The following is a 17,833-nucleotide window of genomic DNA, read 5'->3' on the forward strand; positions in this document are numbered from 1 at the left end:
GTGGGATGTCAGAAGATGGCATCTCCTCTTTTATGACTGTGTATCATCATGCAACCTTGTTGGCATAATGAAGTCTTACAATTCTGTTTATGGCAACTACATTTATTTACAGTACCATTTATCTGATTTTCCCAGTTACATGTGGACTTTTTTTTAAAGTACTTTTTTTTTTTCAGCAAACATCACTGCCCTGCATAAAAAAGTGCAAAAACCGATCCCTGCAACTACAGATCAATCAGCCTTCTCCCAATCATCAGCAAGGTTATGGAATCCATCATCGCTTCTGACATTAAATCCTTCCCCTTCTCCAATGGCCTGATTTACTATCATCAATTTGGTTTCAGATCAGGTCACTCTACCCTGGATATGCTCCTTCTGCTCTCCCAACAATGGATGGAGGTACTCGATGCCGGACATGAAATCAGAGACATATCGCGTGCTTTTAACACGGTCTGGCACCCTGCCCTGCTCACCAAACTCTCTTCCTATGGTATCCAAGGCCATCTTCACTCATGGCTTGCAGACTTCCTCTCCTATTGCAGTCAACATGTGGCCCAAAATGGAGTTCTTTCATCCCCTCTTCCTGTGCAGGCTGGAGTTCCTCAAGGCAGTATTCTGGCCCCTGTTATTTTTATGGTGATGATCTCTCCGAACTCTGGAAAATCCTTTATCTCTTTGCTGATGACTCCACCCTCTGCTGCACCATGTGTCATCCCTCAGATCAGCAAGCAGCAGCTTCTTCACTCTGCAAATCTGGATAAAATCACAAACTGGTCCAACACGTGGAACATGTCTTTCAATCCCGACAAATCTCTCTTACCATGTCACTCCAAAAGGACCGTTTGGACCCCCCCACTTTCTCAACAATTCTCTTGAAGAAGTCTTTTCATTTCAAGCTTCTGGGTCTCACTATCTGCCATGATCTTTCCTGGGAAAACCACATTTCCAACCTGGCCTCCAAAGCCAGTCGCTGAATGGGAATCCTCCGTTCAAAGTCCTTCCTCAGCCCACCTGAGCTCCTACCACATACAAAGCTTTCTTCCACAGCCTGATGGAGTACTGCTTTCCCCTCTGGGCTGGTGCTCCTGCCTCTCACCTTTCTCGGATTCACGCTGTGGAAACCAAGGCATTTAGGATCATTGGTATCTCCCGCGATGAGGCCGAGTCTTTGCTCCTGTCACTCACCACAGGCAAGTTGGTGGTCTTTGTCTTCTACCATCTCCTCTCCGGTCTCGCCCCCCCCCTGCTCTGTCTGCGATATGTCCCCACCATATTTCCGCAGGGCGCTCAAGGTCCGCTAACAACCCCCTTTCTGGTAAAACTACCAAAATCACGAATCACTGCTCACCTTCACTCTTTCATTCCTCTTTTTTCCCACCTTTGGAATAAACTCCCACACACTCTTCAATCCCATTCTTCCCTCCAGGTCTTCAAAACAGCTGTTCACCATCTCTTATCTTCCCCCATCCAAAACCTCGATCTTTTATACCTCCGTTAATCTACCTCAAACCCACCTCCTTCAAATTCCCTGCCTTCCTTCCTGAAAGTTCCCTGTCGAGTAAGGTCCTAAAAGTCCCTGGAGTGTCTATCTTGTTTACCCCGTGTTCCCTGCCCCCATCCCTCTCCCTTCCACAGAACTCCGAATGTCTCTTCCCCACTGTTTTGTCCTTCCCTCTCCTGCCCCTCTGTTTTGTATGTTACCTCTCAGACAAGCCTTGACAATGTATACAAAAAAGATTTTTCCCTCCTGGATGTGACTGCGTTATCGTTGGAAGTGCTTCAAGCCCGACCATAAAATTTTTGCCGTGAAATTATACCCATTTATTTTTTTATTTTAATTGGAGGATATTTGAATTTGCTCTGTATGTTGCGCCCTCTCCTAAACATTTGTGCAAAAATTCATACTTGGTAGTTATGAACACCACACCCCAAGGTGAGAGCAGATTCATTTTTGGCCCTGAGACCCTGGGGTGGCATCAATAACCAGCAAATGCAATTAAGCACATTTTAAATGGAAGGGTGCATAAAAGGTAACACTTGGTTTTGACCCCAGTTCCTACCTGAGCCCTCCCTGGAGGGAAGGGAGGTAGGGTCACTTTGGTGGAAATTGTTTTGCTTTTTTGTTATATTACTCAATTTGATATTGGGTCATTCCTGGTGGAACTTTTTACCATCTTAACTTTTGATGGGAAGTGAGCCGATGGCACGCCCTCGACTGCTCTGGTTTCATTTGTCATCCTGTTCTTACAGATTCCACCAGCTGCCTTTTGATCGGTACATGTTAGAAGAGGCATTTGAATAAAATGCTTGATCCACCTGAAGTAATACCTCTTGGTGAGTGTGGAAAAGCTACCTTGTGCAAATGATAACATTTAGTAACTTAAGGAATTTATCATCCTCATGCCATGAGTGGCAAAAGGCTATCAAGGCAGATTATTGGATGAGTCTCCACTGCTGTTGAGACAGAGCAGGTGTTTGGATGTTGGTCAGGATGCTGATACTTCACTTCAGTCAATGCAGCATATTTAACATCCACCAATGCTGGCAGACAGGATGCCCAGTTTAATGTCCAAGGACCAGCACATGATGGTTCACCCTGTCTGTGAAATACCTGGATGATTATAGCTGGGCTGAGATTTGAACACAAGTTTGACAGCTTAGAGGCTCGTACCTCCCTCCTGCACAAATAAAGCATGGAGGAAGATATCGTATCAATAAGCATTTCCAAAATGACTTCCATGCAATGATGCACAACATAGCCAACAGTGTGTAGACACCTACTCATTCCAAAATCATGGGCATTGATATGGAGTTGGTCCCCCCTTTGCTACGAGAACAGCCTCCACTCTTCTGGGAAGGCTTCCCACAAGATGTTGGAACATTGCTGCAGGGATTTGCTTCCATTCAGCCACAAGAACATTGAGGTCAGACACTGATGTTGGGTGATTAGGTCTGGCTCACAGTCGGCATTCCATTATATCCCAAAGGTGTTCCATGGGGTTGAGGCGGGGGCTCAGTGCAGGCCAGTCAAGTTCTTCCACACTGATCTCAGCAAACTATTTCTGCATGGACCTCACTTTGTGCATGGGGGCATTGTCATGCTGAAATAAAGGGCCTTCCCCAAACTGTTGCCACAAAGTTAGAACAGAATCGTCTAGAATGTCTTTATACTGTCATGTTAAGATTTATCTTCAATGGAACTCTGGTGTCTTGCCCGAACCATGAGAACAGCCCGAGACCATTACTCTTCCAAGTTTCAGTTGGCACTATGCATTTGGTCAGGTAATGTTCTCCTCGCATCCACCAAATCCAGATTCATCTGTTGGACTGGCAGATGAAGTGATTCCTCACTCCAGAGAATGGGTTTTCACTGCTCCAGAGTCCAATTGCGGTGAACCTTACACCAGTCCAGCCGACACTTGGTATTGTGCATGGTGATATTGTAATTTCGAAAATACACTTTTCTCATCATGAACAAAGATAGTGCATGACGGACGTGAAGGCACGTGACGAAATATCAGAAGTTGTTTTTTATTCTTCTTCCTCTTCTGGTGAAGACAAAACCTTAAGGACACATTTGTCGTTGTTTTTACTACACCATGCTGGAGGAAAATATTCACCAACATGGTTGGGCCAAATATGTTCAAAATTTATTCAGAAAAAAAAAATTATACTCAATTAACTTTATATACATATAAACACTATTGCATTAGAATTTTTTTTTTTTTTTTTTTTTTTTACTACAAACCTGTTTATTTTAAATCCATTTAAGCATCGAGGCAAAGATAAAGTACAGAAGAAGGAATGGCTTCAAGGAACCATTCAAAGTACATTACCAAACATAAGTCTCCTTTGAGAAATTAAAAATACAGTATTTTTACTTCCTTAGAGCCCCCACCACCAAAATGCTTCAAACCATTTGTTTTATCCTTACTCCAAGCAATTACTAAATTACCAGTTTGAGGCACTGAGAAGGTCAAACAGGTGTGTTGTCTCACAGCAAGTGTTCTTCTGGACCATAACCAGTTAGGTAGTCCATGCCAGTGTTTTGAGTGGAATTCCAGGTTGCTGAAGGATTCAAGTTGTCAGGATTGGAGTGAGGAAAGAACACTTCCTGCAAATTCGTATGGAACTTGTGTACCATTGCAATTACCACCATGGCCACAAGGAGGAAAACAAAGAGGCCACACCCAAGGGAACCCAGTACAATGGCAAATATCACCATCTTTTCATCCTGAGAACCTGCCACAAGTGAAATGAATCAATACTGAAATATTCCAACCACCAAATTTGTACATTACAGTAAACCATACAAAAAAGCAATTCAAGAAATACTCTTAAAGGCAAAAGCAGCCGATTCGGTGGTTGTATAGATCCTGTATAAACAAATCTTCAAGAGTCAGCTGCCAAAGCAAAAAATTTGCATCACACCCCACCCTCAATAAATATACATATATATATATATATATATTCTTTACATGTACAAGTTGATACTAAAATAAATTCAGCACCTACTTTTCAAAACTTGCTTTGCACACAAGGTTCCTGGCCATAACGGGTCCAAGTCTTCATAAATACAGCGACACGTGTACGATCCCACAATGTTCTCACAGACAGCATCGTCGGCACAAAGATTTTCTTCATCTTCACATTCATCAACATCTACATGGGCACAGAAAAGTAAGAACAAAAAGCTGCTGGAACATTCGAGATGAATTGATGCACACAAAGGGCTTACATCCAGACAAGTTTACTCCATCTTTTGTACATTACCTTCCACTTCCAAATTCACATTCTCCACCCAAGTAGGACACGGCGTACGAATGGTACCAGGTATAGGCAAATCCATTAGGAAGTTTTGCAGGTTCGAGAGTCGAACTCTGGTACCGAGTTTCAAGAACATTCGGAATACCACAGTCACAGCAGAGGAATCTTGTTGCCTAGTATTCAGAAGAAGTCATCACAACTTGAACAGCATCGTTTCATGCAAAAGTGTTATTACACAAAATCAACTTACCATGTGAGAGATTGCGGAAGGATGGCAATCAAGTTGGTTGAAAGGTCCGGCAACCTAATCATCTGCACAGAATAAATCACACTTGAAGATATTGAATTGTGAAGATTCTGATTTTCAGAGCAGCTTTATATCGTATTACACAAGTGAGCATATCCAAACCATGTGCTTTACCATTTACCACCACCACCTTCTTGCAGGTTGCAAAAACTCACCTGATGCACCACTTGACATCGGAGTGACTCAATAATGTGGCCAAATGCAATATTGCCATTTCCTGGCAGAAAACTCATTTTTGCTTTTATCAAAAGCCACAAGAACTCTGCAAAGACCACATATTACTCATTGGACAAAGTAAACCAGTTGTGCTCAAGAAGATTATAATTATTATAATAAGAGTGCAAAAATCATGAGCAAATCTTTAATGGTCACAAGATTTGCACAGTCAGAAATTTGATCTCACATGAAGCACAAACAGCCATGTATGTGGCAATACTGATCTATATGGTAAGAGATGGCTATGTGTCCACATTTTCCTTCGATGGCCAAACGGATCTTCAAATTTTGAGGTTCAGCTAATGTATTTTGAGGTTAAAAAAAAAAAGTTGAATATATATATATTTTTTTTAAGTTGGTCTCCAGTGCCTGAGCCTTTGTGGCTCTGTGAAAAGTAATATTAAATGTCCCCTGGCCCCATTCCTTCAGCCGCTATCACACCTTGATGTTTTAGCCAGCGTATCGCAACGTATCAAAATGTATGTAAAACGCTGGCGTACGTTGAACTATTGATGTTTTTTCCAGTTTTTGGCGTATGCATAATGTACAGGTAGTCGTCGACTTGCGACCGCAATTGGTTCCGACCAATCAGTCGTAAGTTGAACAACGTATATTTTACATACAAAAAAATTTGGGGGGGGGGCACTTTACGTGGTCGTAAAGTCGAACAGTCGCAAGACGACGACTACCTGTATTAGTAACGTACACAGAACGTTTCGATAACATAGATAACTTATACCAAAGAATGCTTCGCGTGTTGTCGGCGTTCACAACCTATGCCCAACGATAGTCTAACGTATGCATAGCGCGTGGCAGCACATCGCCGACGATCACATGGCGTAGCCTATTAAAAGGCTGCCGCTCGATGATTCAAATCATAACCACACTAGACATCGAAGTGTCAAGGCCCTGTCACACGTTGACTTATGAAAAATTTGCCGAATACGCTGGCACACGTCGAATAAGTTATGGGTAAGTTTTGTATACGTTGAGAGCACGCTGGCATACGTCATAGTACGCCGAGCATGTCGACATATTTTAAGCATGCTCAAAATTTTTCGACATATGCCAGTGTATGACTCACGTTCCGCATACGCTGGCCACAAGTTGGAGGCACGTTGTGCGATTGTTGACACACGTTACTTCTAAGTTACTCACAAGTCGAAACGCGTCGAGGTAATGATTAGCGTACCCGAAACTTATTTCTAACCTATGAGTAACGTGCTTTGAACCTACAAGTAACGTATGTCGATGTATTTGAAGTCTTCCAGACGACCACAGAACTTACTGAACGTGTTACCAACTTACAGCTACCGTATAATGGTGTATTGGCAGCGTTTAGGGGAATTGGTATATAAAAATGGGCTTCAAACAGGAGGAACCCATCAATGTTCCAGACTCCATGGTTTTTTTTATTTTTTTTTCTTCGGTATGCTGGTGATGTTGACACTTCGATTTCTAGTGCGGTTATGATTTAAGTCGTTGAGCGGCAGCCTATTAATTATATAACCGCACGAGAAATCGAAGTGTCAACATCACCATCATACCGAAGAAAAGATATATATATATATATATATATATATATATATATATATATATATATATATATATATATATATATATATATATATATATATATATATATATATATATATATATATATATATATATATATATATATATATATAAAAAACAAAAAAAAAAAACATTGAGTCTGGAACACTGACACTAAACATTACCTCGACGCGTTTCGACTTACGAGTAACTTACAAGTAACGTGCGTCGACGATCGCATAACGTGCATACAACTTATGGCCAGCGTATGCGGAACGTGTGCGTCATACATCGAAAAATTTTGAGCATGTTAAAATTTGTCGACGAGCTCTGTGTACTACGATGTATGCCAGCATGCTCTTAACGTATACAAAACTTACCCATAACGTATTTGACGCGTGCCAGCGTTTGACAAATTTTTCATACGTCGGCATACGCTGGCTAAATCGTCAAGGTGTGACAGTGGCTTTAGTGGGTGAAGGAAGGCATTTTAGGCTCCCAGAAAAATATTTAAAACAAGAAAAAGAAATCAGATTGCAAACCCTCACTCAGACTTCTTTTGAGTGGTGTATTTTTATAGGTTTTGGGGTAAATCCAATATGGCTGCAAAACAATGTTACCAATGACATCATGGGTAAACCTTTTTTTTTCTCATGCATGTAAAGTTTAGCCTTGATCTGTTCAGCCACTTCAGGGAGAATTGCAAAAGGTTAAAAGAAAATGAACACAATAGGGCGGCCGAATCACGGGACATGATTTTTTTTTTTCTGTTGACCATTTATCCCAAGATAACCCTCAAAAATTTTCATACTGATCGGATGTGGTGTTCCACATGTGCAATTATGATGTCATAACTAGGGCACCGATGACGTCATTAAAAAAAAATCACTTATTCCCCATGAGGAGTACTTGCTATGTGCCAAGTTTCAATTCCCCCCCCCCCCTGGTGTGGGTTCAGAGATGGAGGTCCAATTTTTCTGTTTTTCCAATATGGCTGACCCATGACATACGTCTGACCTAAACCACACAACCGATGACATCATAATTATTAAAACATTCTACATGAGTAGTCACACCAATGGTGAAAATTGTCTTGATCCACCAAACGGTTGCGGAGAAACACAAGAAAGTTCTGTGCAGACAAACACACGGGCCAAAATGAAATATCCTCCTTTGGAGAGGGAAAGAAATTTTTTGATTTCTTCAAAATGTTAACAGGATTAGAACAGCACTGGACAACACCAGGTACCCACTAGTATTTGATAAATGGAACAACCAACCAAAATACCTTTTTTTAAAGCTTATTACTCATGGTGTTTGCACAAAAATATTAAAATAACCTCGACAACACAATTATCCCATCTTGCTGTTCAAAGGTAGTTTTGGCAGAAGGGGCTTTGGTTATTGATCAGATCAATAATAAAAAAAGAAATTAGCAAAGCAGTAATACCCCGATAGAGAGAGCAATATCTCCAAGCAAACAATATAATGAACAAATTTTGACAATCAAGGCCTACCTTTTGGTTTATAAACACCAGAACGAATGTGAATAGTGCCTCCTGAAAGGAAAAAAAAAATTCAATATTCCAACTGAGAAAAGTACAAAAATAAAATATATTGGATAATCAATATTCCAAAAGCACACCAGGCTTACCGGCACTAAGGATTTCTTTACCCCAAGCTGGGTGTGTCACGTGCAGCAACAGTGGTGGACTGGCACTCACTACTCGCTCATGGTTAACATCGAAAGATGAAGCCGTATCCGAATGATAATCTGCTTCGTCAAGGAATGAACTTTCCAAGGCCAAAAATGATTGGTTTGTTTCTGGCAGAGAATGTACAATCTTCATCCCATCATCAGAATCTGTAACATGAGGGGTCTTTGACTTGGTAATAGTCCATTTCCACAATGAAGATGAATATGGAGAGGAAATGCCCGTGGAAGTAGCAACTTCAGATTCAGTCACTGTCGGGGAGACGGTGTTCATAATATTCAGCCGAGGGTGAAGCAACACTTTGACCTCAATCAGCTCATTTGCAGCGATTGGAAGTAAACTGGTGGACATTCCTGAAGAGTCGGCTTGGTTTTGCGTTCTTGCCATGTTGCGATGAAAAATTGGCATCAACTTGGGGTTCAATGTGGACACACAGGGACCTTCGATGCACGACGGTTGGTTGGCATGCACAATGCCATTATCTCCATCTCTCAGCTGAGAAGCTTTCATCTTTTGTGCTGTTGAAGTTGATACAAAAGGCAACATTCTCACTACATTTGAGGTACCCACAACTGCCACAGTGTTTGGTGAAGCTTCATTTTGTTTTGATTCGACAAGATCATGTGGAGCAAAATCTTCCTCCGAGGAATCAAGGAGCTTCCTCCGAGCGTGCGGTTTCTTTGACGACCAAAAGCCAGTTAATATTTTTTGTGATGCTGGAAGGGCATCATGTGAAACAGTTGAGCCTTCTGCAGTTCTTGAAACTATCAAGTCGTCAATGGTACTTTCTGAAACTGTCGAATAAACCACCGATGTAGGCAACACAAACTCTTGATCATTTATTGTTCTATCCAGATCTCGCTCATCCAAAGTCTGATCAGAACCCACATTTTTGCTCAAACCCCATTCATCACAAGCCAGCCATGTTATATCCAACATTTCGTATTTATCCAGGACACGGTATTCCCCCCAGAAGTGACGAGAATCAAACGATACATTTGGTGGCAGAGCGCCACCGACGACCAAACTGACCTTTACGCCCTGGCCTAATGGGCTGTACAAAGAGACTTGCCGACCCCAACAAGCCCACAGTGTTGTGTTCACACCATTTGGACTTAGTTCCTCAAACACAATCCTGTCTTCAATCTCACAGCAGTTACTAGGCGCACCAAAGTTACAAATTTTCAGCATAATGCGCTTAGCTAGTTGAGCATGTATCGTCCATTGGCAAGTGACGTTTTCTCGGTAGTGATCGGGAAATCCGGGAGGGTAAAGGTTTCCGGATTTGTTGAAGAACTCCAGCTGGCAATCTTGTGGAGGCTCGATTGCAGATGACAGCATCATGGACTCTGCAAGGCAAAGCAAGCCATACAAGCTCGTGTACTATAAAACAAATGAGGCAGAACTGCTGGAGCAAAGACGATCAAAACCACTTACCACACTGGTGTATTTGGTCAAAGGTCTTCCTGGAATCTGACCGCCTAATCCAGTTGGATAAAACTTGTTGGGCATCGCTGTTGCGTATCAAGGAGGGCAATGCTGACGATAAGCCTTCAAATAGTTTGAATGAAGTGAGAAAATCAAGCAGAGAAGTTGACCTGCTTTCCACTGGTTGACCAATTGAAACCTTTTCCTCAATTTCATCAGAAGTAAGGTGGTATTGTAAAAGCATCCCTCTTTGTTGTGCGGAGTCGTTCATAAACCTACACTTGGTTGTAGTCATGTCAGATGCTGCACTACTATTCACAATGTGGTACCAAACATCCATTTGCACCTGTTGAACAACTTCCATGGGTGCAGCAACAAACACCTTCATAAGCAGAAGCTTGGACGGCAGGAGAAGGTGGTGTGCCCTGCAAGCATGCAAGCAGAGATCCACAACAAGACGAGCATCACAAGCTGGGGTGAAGACGAGGAACAGTCCGTCTCGCTTCGTGCACAAGTCCTGCTCACAGAGCTGAGGGCAAACATGGAGTAGTAAACAATCGTCTGTTGTTGGCTCGAGGATGTTCTGGAGCTGCACAGATTCACCATTCCATGTTAGGTTTGAAAAGACCATTTGGAATGTGCCCTCATCACCATCTGATCGCAGATTGGACATCGACAACAGAGTAATGTTGTAACCTATGGGAGAACAAGTTGCACATTCATGCAAAGGTGACAGCACACCATAGTTTGAGTTGAGGGGGGTGAAGGATATTCATTTGGGGGAGACCGCACTAAATTATGGCATCAATCATAAATAAATGGCACCGGCACGATTTCACAACAAGCTCAAACTAGAACAAGCTCTGACCTTACACCAAAGACCGATCGATTTGTGCACATTTTGCATTCATCAAATTCAAATGACCTATCATTAAAAGGTTTGAGAGGGTACAGCAGGATTAGCCTAGAAGCTTGATAGCCAATGACAATGGCAGATGAGTATCAAGACATTTGAACTCTACATATAGATTACAGTAGATCTGAGAAAAAAATTAAAGTAGATCTGCACACAGACTGCCAAACACCAACCAATGATAGTCTCTCCCATCCCTCCAGAAACAAGCAAAGCCGAGAAGGGTGATTGAAGAACCAGTGCTGATATGCACCGGCAGACAGGTAGAACAATGAATGACAAAGGGTTTGTTGATCACGGGACACCAACCACCATGAGAAGCAAGAAGCTGACATTTCTTATATTAACCCTTTGGATCAAAGGAGCTCAAATGAGGAAACTTATGCTCTGATGGGGTTAATGTCCGAAACGGCACTTCTTGCTCACCACCACAGTTAGCAGACCGATCAATTAAAGGTGATTTCTCAAAAGGCATAGAGCAGGTACACCAACGGATTCACCGAAAGGTAACCTCAATAAATCATATCTCAGGACCTACACCAAACTTGGTACCATGAGACCCCCAACATCAATCCACAAACCCATCTGAATGGTCTAGGGCTACCTTTCGATAAATTTAGTAAATCCATTGGTGTAGGGACACTTTCAATAATCGTCCTGTTTAATGTTGCCATCTTAACCGATAACTTCAGCGAACCCAGGTTCAACGCCCAAGCGCGGCCATGGTCCACCAATGTCCTCGAAATTCAAGCACCAAGTACATCGAGGTCTACCCCCACCTGCGGTTCATGTAGAACGTCATGATAAACCTGAGATAACATGAAATCACTCACCCGATCCATTCAGAAACGATTCCAAGTTTTCTTCATCTTGGGAATAATATTCCTACACACACCACGGTCAGAAAACACCCCCCCCCCCAAAAAAAATCAAGATCACAACACCAAGTACAAGTGTTAAAAAGGTCACAACCAATAAAGGGTCTTACTGTAGTCCACAAGAAACATCGATTTGTGGACATTTTGTATTCAGAAAAATACAAATAGATTTTTTTGTTGTCGTTTTGTTGTTCAAGAGTAATCCCGAATTGGTTGACCTCTGTCCTCTCCCATCCTCCCATCACTACTCACGCAGGAATGAATCGTTTCATTCGAAAACTCCGAGACCAGTTTACAGGGAGCTGGGAAGTGTCCAAGAGCAGCTCGCAGAAGCACACAGCAGAGCAGAGCAGTCCGCCGAGCCATTGCCGACGTGCGTCCACCCGAGGCACGAATCACCGTTTATTCGTTACGGCGAACGACCAACAATCTTACCCACAAACCCATGCGAACGTTCTTTATAGACTGAACCCCTCCAACCCACCAACCTCACCTAATGACGTCATCGTGATGGAGCATACAGGTGTTTGTCGTTTATGAAATCGAATTCATTAACACGTCGATTAAGGAGCACGAGGCTCTTTTGAAATCGATAATCAATATAATGACTGTACATGTATTATCATTATCATATTACATATATTCAATTTACAGCATAACGACGTGTTATGTTGGATTACTGAAAACTTCAAGGTTACATATATATATATATATTTATCTATTACATATACAAGAAAATACTTCCAACGATTTTCACTGCACGTGAGGAGGTCATTTGGCCCATCATGCCTGCGCTGCATCAACACCACATTTAATTATATATATATATATATCGGTTTACCAACTCACTCTTCCCATACATTCATTTGGAAAACTTCTCAAAACGATTTTAACGAACGAGGCTGCTCGAATCTGGACATCGATCTCTCTCTGATCACAGAAAGTTTCCGATTCTTGTACTTTGGGCAGAAATAATCTTCCATCTTCCTGTCAGATCGATGATCTATTTCAACTCCGGGCAAGGTCTCCCCCCCAGGTGTGATCATGTAAACCCCCTCCTGACTCATGGAGTCGACTCGAGGACCGCACGAACCGGTCAGACTGGGTCACCGTCGTTTGAACTTTGACCTATAATCACCTTTTTTTTTTTTTACATTGCTCGTCATCGCAACGGGTCTTTGTCCAACTCGCCGGTCCACAAAAGCACATCCGTCTCTTTTCCATCCCACGTGAACTACATCTCTATATGATTGTATTAGGGGCGGCTGGGGACCTCCTGATTGATCCTCTTGTGATGGACTCGTGACTCCGTATAAACTAATAAAGCCCTTGATCGATCTTGTGTGTGAATCGGTGATCAGTGTGACGGGTAATCAAGGTGGGAGCTGCTGTTGGTAGTTTTGTTAATCAGTGTTAGTTTTTAAACGGAAAGCGCGACGTGCCGGACCATTTTCCGACTGGTGGTGGTCGTGGTCGTGGTCGTGGTCGTGGTGGTCGTGGTGGTGGTGGTGGTGGTGGTCGTGGTGGTGGTGGTGGTGGTCGTGGTGGTGGTGGTCGTGGTGGTGGTGGTCGTCGTGGCTCGGTCCAACATGCGAGCAGTCCTGTTAATAGCCTTGCTCTGGCTCCTGGTAGTCGGAACCTCTGACGCTCTGTTCGATTGGTTTGGTTTTAAACACCTGCTCGGAGGATCTCCCACCCAGGGTGGAGGAGACGACCCCCCACCCGGGGGGCGTCCCACGGTGGGTTCGGAGCCACAGGCTGCAAGTCCCCGGGACTCGGTCGCCTTTGAATTGGCTGGACCTGCAGACGATGGTTTCCTCTCAGAGGGGAGGAAACTCGAGCTGTCATCACCTCTGAACGAGTGTCATTATCAGGTGACACACTCTCTCTCCGAGACGATCACCTGGTTCACTTTGTCAATTAAAACCATTTTTTCGTTCAAATTTGATGGAGATTTGCAAAACGTTACATGTTTGAGAAGCTTATTTGCATCAGGAATATGAAGATCAATGTTTACATTTGTGTACATAGCCGCCATTTTGGATTTTCAAAATGGCCGACTTAATAAGAATTATGAACATCTCGGCTTGTAATTGACATAGAAACTTCATTCTAAATGCTAATACTATGTTTCCATGCCCAAATAATCCAAAGCTTATGACAAATTGGTGATTGTGAACACCAAAGACCAAGCAACACCTTGGCAGTGATATTCATGTCTCTGCCGGCTGTGAGTCAGAGGTCTATTCGGACGAAAGTCCGAATCTTCAGGTCCTTGGTGCTTCCAGTCTTGCTCTATGGATGCGAGACTTGGACTCTGACCAAGGATCTGAGACGGAGACTTAATTCCTTTGGTACCAGGTCTCTTCGGAGAATCCTTGGCTATCGCTGGTTAGATTTTGTGTCCAACGAGCGGTTCCTGAGAGAGACTCAAATGAGATTTGTTACCTGCATGGTCCGTGAGCGTCAGCTGTGGCTGTATGGACATATGGTTCATTTTCCTGACGCTGATCCTGCTCACCAGATTGTCTCAGCAAGGGAGTCTCGTGAGTGGAGGAGGCCAATGGGCCGACCACGTGCCTCGTTGCAGCAGGTTGATCGGCATTTCAAGGAGATGGGGATGGGCCTGGCATCTCCCTGGGGGATGGTCCTACGGAGGCCCCTGGAGTACCGGCGGAAAGTGGACGCAGCGACGCACTGCTCTGGCGCATGCTCCCATACCTGACCTGAAAAACCAAGAAAAGAAGAAGTTTGTGTCATAGATTTCTGAGCTTCCCACTTCTTCAGCTGTTGAATGACATCTTAGGGGGTCAAGACTTGAATCAGGTGAAGGTTAGCAATTCTGATGCATTCTGCTCCATCACTTATCCCAGAAGCTGTTTCTCCAGGCTTCCTCGAATTAATTTGCTGGTTTCAAGCAGATTTATTTTAGTTGTGGCATCTCTGTGAAGAACTGTTCTAGAGCAAGTTCCTACAGAGCCATGTAAGTGTGGACGTGTGCACGGAGTGCTCTCTTGTAGTGGCTGCACTTGAGGACCTGTCTCGTTGTAACAGGCCCATATACATCTGCCTCGATTCATGCAGCATCTATGCCAGAATTTTCTGTTGAGGCTCCGAGTGCCCTCAGTGTAGCCATCACAGCATGCAGCTCCCCAAGTCTCAGAACAACTTCTCTTTTCAAGTTAGGTCTTGCATCTAGCAACTGTACTGCCTTCTCTTTCAGGGCTATGTCAAAGGTTATGACAGTTGGGTAGTTTTCACCAACTGCCAAGCTGTTCAACTGAGATGCTTTCAACATCACAGTGAGCATGGTATACCACTCATGTGAGACCTCTGGAAGTACAGGCAAGGCACCGACTTGAGTCAGTGACTGATTGGATGACACAAATGATTTGTAGCCTGCCAAACCTGGGATACTGTTTTGCGATTCACTGTCGGTTGATCTAGACAAAGCAGATACAATCATCCAACCAAGATTGGTTAGTTTTCGGATTCAGCAACACCTGTGGAACACGCCTTGAATTCCTTTGCTCTCTTGACTGGGCCAGGTTTTGGTTTGCTGCAAGGATCAATGGGTACATGATAAGGGACAACCGACAGGTTTTTTTTTGCCTCACTAACTTCCAAATTAGGTGTGATTGCTTCTCCAGGTACATCTGCTTTCTGATACACTGCGGTGATTGTGCCACATGTGGTGCCTTTGCTATCTACAGTGTCCTCTGCAAAATCTGTTATCAACAGTGAAGAAGTCAAATGTACCTTTCTTGAGGAAAGGTGGTACATACAATCCATCAACTCGTTTTGTTTTTTTCCACAACAGCATTAACAATTGCTGTTTCTCGGGGCAAGGCATGGCTGCTTGATACGCAGTAGTCTGTATATGGAGGAGATCCATCAACGCCCTTGTTCCTGGTGTCATGATGTACAGTGAGTGCCAACCCTACTGTGTGTGTGTGTGTGTGTGTGTGTGTGTGTGTGTGTGTGTGTGTGTGTGTGTGTGTGTGTGTGTGTGTGTGTGTGTGTGTGTGTGTGTGTGTGTGTGTGTGTGTGTGTGTGTGTGTGTGTGTGTGTGTGTGTGTGTGTGTGTGTGTGTGTGTGTGTGTGTGTGGTGTCCGAAATCTGTCAGTGGCTTTCTTGGGCATCTGGTGCAATTGTCTCCTGGTCTTGAAAGCATACATTATATTGTGACTTGTGGTCAATGCTGACATGTCAACTGTCCTCCTTATCTCAGTTTGCAGCTCCTCCTCAGATCCCACCAAAATCCACCATACAAGGTTCTACAGCTTGGTTGGGACATCCTCTTTTGTGCTGCATACTGTAATTGTGTGTTTCCATCTCAATTAAATTGGAAATTCTGTTGCGTATTAGCTCAGCTGTCTTGTATTTTATCATTGTGCTGTCCATTTCACTTGTGGCATCTTTACTGTCCTGAATCCTGCGAACAAGATATGGTCTACACTTCCTTGATGCAAGAACAGATAGTTTTCTTCTCTTTCTGACTCACTAACTTCACACTTTGTGACTCTGCAAGAATTTTGTCCTCGAGCCACTGTCGTATCAGTGTCAGAGTATGTTTCTGTGCCTCATCATGACCACCAAGCATAGATATGTAGGTTTTTTTTTTTCACTGGCATCCATGGGTAGATGAGCTTCATTTTGGGTTTGATATTCAATGAGATTGATCAGCTCAATCAAGCATGGTACTTGCTTTGATAGGTCTGTCTTTTTGTTGACTTGGCCCGGTTGCTGGCATCATCCCTCAAGACTGGAACGCGTGTCGTGTCCAGCATGGTTTGTGGTATCTTGCATCTATTGCTGGGCATCACTTGGTAAGAATGCATTGCTTGGTCTTGTCATCAATACTGGATCTTGGCAAATTTACACAGCTCATTCAAGTGCCTTCCCCACGTTTTCAGTTCGTACGGTGAAGAGACTGGTCATCATCTTCTTGACATAAGAAACAGTGATCCCTTGTCAATGGTTCTGTCATAGATCTAGTGAAAGGTGCTGAGGTGCCTGAGGTTGCTGATTGCTAGATTTCAGAGCTTGTTCGTTTATGCCCACTTTTTTTCACAGCATAGGTTTCTGTACACATGGCATGCTACAAACAGTCTCTCGCTCGCTGTATGGATATTTGATTTGTGGCATCAGAATAATCAATATTTCCTTTCAATCAATATTTATTTGGTCAAGTCTTTGAGGTGTCTTTGGATGTCAACATATTTTCCATCCTGTAAGCTGGATTTTTTTTTTTCCACTACATCAAGTACTTTCTGGGATGTTGAACAAGTGGTCCTTTTCTGGCAGTGGACTCCTAACGAAGAATGCACTACTTCCAGTCAACAGTGTCCATGGAAGACTTGAACGAGCTAAACTTGTCTTCACTCATAATGACTCGGGCACTGAAAAGAAAGAGAGCCATCACTAAATTAACCAAGACCAAGATAATTGTCTACTAGTTGCGTTAACATAACTTTTTACAGTATAAAATTAAATATTGCAAAACTACTGTAAAAAATGCTGCAAGATTATTGTAGCATCAGGACTTGTAAACACTGTTGTAACTGCCGCCAGAAGAACTACGATTGTGTGGCACAATGTGGAAACGATGCAGACTGTAACATTGAATATGACACAGAGTGATGATGTGTCAAACTGAGATAGGAAATACGTTTATACACATGCTGGTGTCACTGCCAACAATTTGAATGCATTTTTTTTTTCATGAAAATACAAACATAATTTCACAAACTTCTTCATTTCTTGGTTTTTGGTGTTCATAATCACTAATTTGACATAAGCTTTGGATTCTCTGGGCCTGTAAACATAGGGTTAGCATTTAGAATGACGTTTCGACGTTAATTACAAGCCGAGATATTCGGAAATTCTTATTTTCTGTCGACCATTTTGAAAATCCAAAATGGTGACTATGCAGGTGACTGACTATCTGTGCAAATGTAAACATTGATTTTCATATTCCTGATGCCATAAGCTTCTCAAAAATGTACTGGTTTGCTAATCTCCTGAGAATTTGAACAAAAATACAAAGTGAACC

The 17,833-nt window shown here is 42.9% G+C and overlaps 2 protein-coding genes across 8 annotated transcripts in view; one reads left to right on the forward strand and one right to left on the reverse strand.

Moving 5' to 3' along the window:
* Positions 1-239: 239 nt before the first annotated feature.
* LOC147023091 (protein brambleberry-like) overlaps positions 240-17,833 on the forward strand; it is a 40,989-nt gene continuing 23,395 nt past the window's right edge. For 3 of the 6 annotated variants that reach the window (XM_085888119.1, XM_085888117.1, XM_085888118.1), the window contains exon 1: positions 13,284-13,652. In XM_085888119.1, the coding sequence (XP_085744245.1) occupies positions 13,368-13,652 (285 nt within the window). In that variant the 5' untranslated portion in view covers positions 13,284-13,367. Of the gene's footprint in view, positions 2,335-12,167; positions 12,302-12,321; positions 13,157-13,283; positions 13,653-17,833 lie in introns of those variants that run through there. The other 3 variants (XM_085888122.1, XM_085888120.1, XM_085888121.1) reach the window with 3 other exon arrangements.
* Positions 3,084-12,162, reverse strand: LOC147023092 (uncharacterized). 2 transcript variants are annotated; one of them, XM_085888116.1, is made up of 11 exons: positions 12,031-12,162; positions 11,734-11,785; positions 9,997-10,683; positions 8,499-9,908; positions 8,362-8,403; positions 5,230-5,336; positions 5,018-5,079; positions 4,774-4,940; positions 4,516-4,662; positions 3,956-4,242; positions 3,084-3,602 (listed from the first exon to the last, which is right to left on the reverse strand). In XM_085888116.1, the coding sequence occupies exons 1-10, from the start codon at positions 12,142-12,144 to the stop codon at positions 3,995-3,997; spliced, it is 3,036 nt and encodes a 1,011-aa protein (XP_085744242.1). In that variant the 5' UTR covers positions 12,145-12,162; the 3' UTR covers positions 3,084-3,602; positions 3,956-3,994. The 2 variants fall into 2 exon arrangements, with proteins under 2 accessions (XP_085744242.1, XP_085744241.1); XM_085888115.1 differs by lacking the exon at positions 3,084-3,602 and having other exon boundaries at positions 3,716-4,242.

The sequence above is a fragment of the Eptatretus burgeri genome, chromosome 7 (assembly GCF_056783735.1).
Source record: "Eptatretus burgeri isolate ZD-2024b chromosome 7, Ebu_testis_v1, whole genome shotgun sequence".
Classification (NCBI taxonomy): Eukaryota; Metazoa; Chordata; class Myxini; order Myxiniformes; family Myxinidae; genus Eptatretus; species Eptatretus burgeri.